This window comes from Apteryx rowi, unplaced genomic scaffold (genome assembly GCF_003343035.1).
Source record: "Apteryx rowi isolate R43461 unplaced genomic scaffold, aptRow1 scaffold_68, whole genome shotgun sequence".
NCBI lineage: Eukaryota > Metazoa > Chordata > Aves > Apterygiformes > Apterygidae > Apteryx > Apteryx rowi.
The window spans coordinates 760971-767688 of record NW_020450960.1 but is presented as its reverse complement, the minus strand read 5'-3'; the positions used below and the strand labels follow the sequence as shown (position 1 = coordinate 767688).

The 6718-nt window shown below is 58.3% G+C and overlaps 1 protein-coding gene across 1 annotated transcript; it reads right to left on the bottom strand.

Annotated features, from left to right (window-relative positions):
• Positions 1 to 273: 273 nt before the first annotated feature.
• Positions 274 to 6352, bottom strand: RSPO1 (R-spondin 1). Its single transcript, XM_026086019.1, has 5 exons — positions 6259 to 6352; positions 3966 to 4157; positions 2213 to 2362; positions 1276 to 1464; positions 274 to 431 (listed from the first exon to the last, which is right to left on the bottom strand). The coding sequence occupies exons 1-5, from the start codon at positions 6350 to 6352 to the stop codon at positions 274 to 276; spliced, it is 783 nt and encodes a 260-aa protein (XP_025941804.1).
• Between the last annotated feature and the right edge of the window lie 366 nt (positions 6353 to 6718).

The window sequence follows — 6718 nt, the reverse complement described above, 5'->3', positions numbered from 1 at the left end:
CTTCCCGCTGCGGCGCTCGTGGGACTCGGGCTTCCTTTCGTGTCCGCTCGCCCTCCTCTCTGCACAAGTGTGCCTTTTGCAGTCCTGGGTTGTGTGTGCAGCCTCCGTAAGTACATATGTAGGTGGTTTCTGTCGGGTCTGTGAGTGAGGCTAGGAGTATATGTCTGTCTTTCTGAACATGTGTACGTGTTGTGTAGCAGTGCTGTGGTTCAATAAAGCTTTCATATACATAGCAGCAATGAAGTCTTGCCATCAGGTGACGTAAAGGGGCAGCTATTGGGTAGGGCTAGCAGATGTCACGGGGACCACAGCCCCTCTCTGTTTGCTCTTCCTCTTCTTGGTGCCAGACTTGGCATCTTTGGTGTCTTTCCGATTTCTGTTTCCATTCATATTATCTTGCTTTCCTTGCTCTTCTTTCTTCTTTCTTTTCCCTGCAGCAAAGCAAAGGGCAGCAGTGAGGCTCTCCAGCAGAAGGAACGTGTTTGCCCAGCTAGCTGGCGCACCGACCCGGCTGGCGTGGGGGCTCCCTGCCTTCGCTCGAAAGGCATGCTACAGGCATGCACATCTCCTCCGCAAGGACAGAGAGCTGGTGGAAGAACAGGCTTATCTGCCAAACTGCTGTTTATATTTAGAGCTGTTGCCTCAATTTAAACAGGGGAGAAAGCTCTAATCTGGAGTTAGCTGTATAATTTTCAGCCTCGGGCAGGACTTTTAAGACCTGCGTTTCTCTGCTGTTACATAGCAAGCCCCGCAGCATAACACGCGCGTGACCATGCGCATCGGAGTTACCGAAACGCACCTCCCCTTTCCCAGTGTTTTATCTCTGTGCTGTTAGTCGCTGCTCAGAACCAATTTCCCTCAGAACAGTCACCCCGACTGCAACCCTTGTCCATCTCGTAAGAGGATGACCGAACCACCGCTCATCCTCAGGACACTGTAATTCCCGGGAGAAGCGCAGGCCTTAGCGTTCCTGAAAGGGGCTGGAGCAGGTGACTCCCATCGCCACATCACCCGTGGGCTCACACCCTCAGCTGCCTGCCTCACCTGCCTTATTTGCTCTTCGTCCAGTGAAGAAGCTAAAGTATCTGAAAGCGCACAGCAAGCGCATGAGCCGCGCTGAGGATGCCCCCCGCAGAGGTCTGTGCCGCTTCCCCGGGGGCTCCCTAGCTGCTGCCTCGCGCCGGGCTCCCGCGGAGCTTCGCCTGGGCCCCGACGGCCACCGCGCCGCCCAGGAGCAGCGGCACGCGCCCGCGCGCGCTTCGGAGGCTCGCTCACCTTCGGGGCACTGGCTCTTCTGCACGGTGCATCTGCGCACCTCYGTGGTGGCGGGGCACAGGGACGCGTCCCCGGAGGGAGCCTGCAGGATCCTCCGCGTCCGGTCCTCGTTGCCCTTCTTGAAGCCGCACAGCTTCCTCTTCTTGGAGCAGGGGCCCCAGGGACCCCACTCGCTCATTTCACATTGTGCTGCCGGATCACAAGAGAGGCCGGGCGTCATTCCCGCTTCTCCGCTGCCGCCTCGGTGCTTCCAGGAGCCCCTCCGCACCGTCACACCTCTCCCACATCCCTCCCCGGGTCAGGTTTAAAGGATATGTGCCTTTCCCCAGCGGCTTCTTAAGTTCCCAGGACACCCTCTTTCTTAACATATAGCAAAGACTCTGAGTCGCACTTTGCAAGTAAGCGGCGGTAACGGTGCGATGCTGCTCCTCGAGCAGGGTGGTTTTCCGGAGGGCTCTGCGCTCCAGAGGCCTGGGTCTGCCCGTGCCATCACCCACCAGAGAGACGTGGTCTCTGAAGGGTATGTTGGTGTCCTCCAAACCACAACTGGCCTTTAAAACAGCAACAGGGAAACTACCTCTTACACCGCAACTGTAAATGTAAGTGCCACGTGGTGGAGAGTTTCTGAAGGGTTTTGTATGTGCGAATATTCAACCACTGAAAAGCAAACTAACGCTCGCTTCCTTTTTCCACTGCTTTGCACAGCAGGGGCTGGACAAGGGGTTCAGACATGTTGCTGTTGGGCCAGGCTGGAGCTCACACCGCAGAGGTCATGTGTACGCTCCACGCTTGCCAGGGGAAAAGACTACGAGCGAAAGCAGAAAAACGCAAACAAGTGATCGCCTCCTTACGGACGAAACAGGTGGGGGCCTATAGATGCTGCGGGGCCTGATAAATGCATAGGAAGGTGAGTGAAAGCTGCCCAGGCGTTGCTTACCAGGACTGCTGCACTCCATGGTCCCGTTGGCAGCAGAGTAGCCTTCGGGGCACGTGACGTAACATCTCCCTTTGTGCAAATACAAACCTTCCTTACATTTTGTGCAAAAGTTTCGACTGAAACAGGACTCACAGTTCTCAATTTTGCATTCTGGGGAGAAAACACAAAGCCATCATGTAGTCTGATGTGAGCGAACCAGCTGGCGGCCAGGCGACTGCGTGCGGCATAGGGGAGCTGCGCCCGGCACCCGGGTACGGCCGGTGCGCCGAGCCGAGACCGGGCACCACGTGCCGGGCAGCTGCCGGGAGCGACGGCGCAATGCAGCCGTGTCAGCGGGGCCAGCAGCCCGCGTCYGGCAGACGAGGAGCAGGCTTGGGCCACAGCATAGCGCACCCCGAAAGGCTCAGGGCGTACTGGACTCGACAGCCAGCTCGAGCTCGCTCCTGGCTCCAAGGGGTCTGCAAACAGCCGGGCGAGTCTCCGAACGTCCTGCCGGCTCTGCCTTGTGCCACCTGGAAGCCGGTTTTCTTTGCACTGCTCCTTGGTGTGGGACAGAGCCACTGTGCTACAGCTCTCAGAGCCAACAGCAGCCACCGCCAGATCGAAATCAGACAGCGTGGAAAAGGCTGGGGCTGCTGTTCAGCCTGAGCATCAGTCGGCCAACGTGGAAAAGCGCAAAGAATAAAGTCCGGTATCAGCTGCTCCAGCTGCAGCTTCAGTATAGGCTGCAAAGAAACTGAGTTAGATGGAAAGCTGGCCATGAGGTGGTTTGCAGGAAGCTGCCAGGGAAATGAGCGCATTTTTCCACGTCTGGCTTCCTTTCCAGTGCTCTGGCTGAAAGAGGCAGCTCCAGGCCGAGGATCTTTCAGACAGCTGCTTATTTATGGGGAACGGGCAGAAGACAGAAGAAAGGTACTCGTGTGAGTAATTCCTTAAATGCTGAAAAGATTTCCCTCCTTCTGCTTCCTCCCGAAGAAAGAGGATGCCGCCCTGGCAGTCTGGTAACAGAGCTACCCAAATGTCCTGCAAGACGGTCACGTGCACAGTGGACCTGCATGGTGCGGAGCGTGTTGCTGGAGGGAAACCCAGCCCTGGAGACTCTGCCGTTGGCACCGCTCTGCGGGATGACCGGCCGTGCCAACAGCACAGGCATCCGCAGAGGCTCTCCGAGACCGAGAAAGATGGAGAGGCCAACATTCAAGGCAGAAGCTGCCCGGAAGGGCTGATGTACAGGTGGTGGGTGCTCAATAGGCTTTTCATGTCATTGATAGGCCAATATCCTGCAATCTGTCCCTCCCTGTTGGCAATTTATATGGGCTTTTCCAAGCCCAGATGAATTAATTTTACTGCTTTTCTTGACCCTGGCTTGGCAGGAGCTATCAGCGGGAGATGGGGGAGATGGAGGCTCCTTGGAGCATCCTCCTTCTCCGTCTCCCAGGCGGTGCCCTGGGAAGCGGCCCGTGCCTCCGGCAGAGCGGCCGTGCGGAGAGGCTCATCCCAGCCCCGGCACAGCCATGCCGACTGCAGCGTGCGCGGGAACGCCGCCTACCAGGGTGCCTTAGGAAACTTCCCTGTAAAGGAGTCGTTTTATGGGGATTATTCCCTGGGTAGATCCCCGTCTCGCTCAGCGCCATCTCCTCCCCTTGGACACCGTGACGGCATTTCTCCCTGCCTGACCCGGGGCGACATGGTCTGCTGCAAGGCGTTACACCCCCGCAAGCCTTGTCCCTTCCCTCCCGGCCCCGGTACTCACTGATGCACTTGTTCATGTCTGTATTGCGAAGGCCAAAGTATCCCAGCGGACAAGACGGCAGGCAAATCCCGATCTGTCGGATGTCGTTCCTCTCCAGAAGGATGAAGAGCTTGGGGGAGCATCTCAGGCACCCGTTGAACTCGGAGCACAGGTCGCAGCCTCTCGCGCAGCCCTGACTGAGCTCGGTGCTAACTGGAACGGCAAGAGAGAGCCTGGGCGGTCAGCGCTGCGCGGGGCCGGAGCGCTGCCGTGCCAGGCGCCAGGCTCCCCGGCAGGACGACAAGCCGCCGCGCGCCCTGCGGCCTCCCGGCGCCTGCACCGGCAGCGGGACCACGGCGGCGATGAGCGCCAGGATCCCAAAGCGCCGTGTCCCACGCGGYGGGTCCTGCAACCGGCCGAGCTGCAGGCGTGCGCCGGGACACGCCGGGACGGCGCTGCACCAGGCTCCCGAGCAGGGACCCACGCGAGACTGGAGCGAGAGCCCCGAGATGGATTGCGCTGCCTCCCCTCTTACAATAACTGAGCCTGGCAACATCAGAGATTTCACTGCTCCCAAAATAGAGATGTGTTCTTAGCATCTAGGTTCAGTCCAAGAAAAATACTTGATCCCGTGTCTTGAGAATTTTCTGCTTTTAATTATCATGCAAAACGCTGCTTGTTTTGAAAGCAATAGCATTCTTTGCAGGCTAGAATGCAGGTTATTTTTATTAGTTTATTATGCAAGCAGCATCCTTGTTTATAGAAGGGTTGTGTATTTACAAAGGTATTAGTTTAAATGCTGTGTTTACTAGCCTTCAAAAGCAAGCATGGAGCACCAGAGCATTCACGTGCCAGACTGAGAGCTAAGAAAACTTCCCTCTCCCTCCCGCGGCGATCCAAAATCCCAGCAGGACCCACGCTCGCTCGGCGGTGACGTGGCTGGGGCTCCGCGGGGTCCTGCTGGGGGCACGGGGGCGGCTCCAGCCTCAGAAAATGAAACAGAAAGCGGAGCCGGTCCCTGCCCGCACGGAGCAGTTGCTCCGTGTTGGCTGGGGGGCCGTTTGCCACATCCGGACCGTGGCCCCCGCGGCGTGCCGGCATCCCGGAGCCGGGAGCCCTGGCGCATCCCCGTGCACAGTGCACCCTCATCACATGCCGCTGACACCTCGGGGCCACGACACCAAGTTTCCCCTCTTCTCACCGAGCTCAACACTCACAGTTTTAATATAAGATGATTTTTATAAAACTTAGTTTAAACGGGCTTTAATGTAAACCAGGGTTCAAACCAGCTTGCATAAATGAAGGCAAACCCATGTGGCGGCACTTGAGCCAATTAGCACAGGTTGCCCGCGTTAGTCACCGAGTGCAAGTGGCCAGGGAACACCCCAGCTGCCGGGGAGGATTGAAAACTGCCCTTTCTGCACCCTCAGCCCCCCTAAAAGCAGGCGCCTTTAGCTGCGCTGCATCTGATGGCCTCGGCACTGCCTCCCGCCCCAGCAGCTGAGCTGCAAGCGCTGTCCCTGGAGCGGCTCCAGCACGAGGCCGGGGCGAGAGCCGAAGCCGGAGCGAGAGCCCGGGGCGGGCGCCCAGCTGGCCCCACTGAGGCTATAAAAGCAGCAGCGGGGGTACAGGGCTGGCTGATGATGAGCGYGGGAGGAAGGGCTGGGAGTGCTGCTGGGCGGCTGCCTGCTCCCCAGYGAGCAGTGCCCAGAGACATGTGCGTGCTCCTGCTTGCAAGCTTGCTTTCTCTCTTTCTATCTATCTCTTTCTTTCTCTCTTTTTGGGGGTGCACGAGTGATGATGGTTGTGCTGTGCGAGCCAGCGCTGAGCAGTGCTGCAACAGGGCCGAGGAGCAGCCGGGCTCTCGCTGCTTGGGCTCCCTGCTGCAGCGGCGGGGAAGGCTGGGCAGCCACATGCACGGCCAGACCCGTGTCCGCAGGGCGGTGGGACGGAGGGAGGGTCGGGGTGAGCCCCAGCCCTGCGGGAAGGGGAGAAGCCGACCCCGGCTCTGCTCGAGGAGTGAACTGCTCGGCTGCAATTCCCAGCTCGCCCCGAGCGCCAGGGAGTGCTGGCTATTCCCAGCTGAGCACCCTAGCCTTTGGCATGGCTCCTTCCCATCCATGCCTGGAGGTGCCCATGGGGTTATTGCCTGCGGGATAAGTTAGTGCATGTCATTAACGTGGGAGCAGGGAAAGGGAGGACACTGGCCTTGCCGGGCCCCGCGTGGCTCTGGCCAGCTCTGTGCATTAGGTAAATTCACAATCTGCATCAATAGTACAGCAGGAAATAGAGGAGAAAAGCGTTTCATACATACTTCGTCTTTGTCTCTTGCCCTTCAGCACTTTGCTGCTGCCTGTTAGATCCATGGAGCTTAGAAAAACCACCGCCACAAAGAGTCCAAGCCTCATAGTAACTCCCCAGCGCTGCAGCCCCTATGTTGCAGGGTGGTGGGGGTCTGGTCCGCAGCTGGGGATCTCGGTCTGCTTCTGCTAGTAAGTCTTGGGCTGGATCAGGATTGAGTGTTTGTGCGTGAAGCCTGGTGCAGGACCATATCCACAAACGGTAGCATCGGCCGCAGACAGCTTAGGTAGCAGGTAACATGATTCTGCCGTCAACCCCATAAGGAGCGCAGGAGCGTGGGTCTAGTCCCATCTGGGGGCTCGGGCTGCAAGCGTTAGCTGCGGGTAGCGTCCACGGGCGCGCGCAGGAACTGGAAAGGAAAAGGAGAACAGATTAACTTTACCAGATAATAAACGCTGCTTTGCATCGTTCCT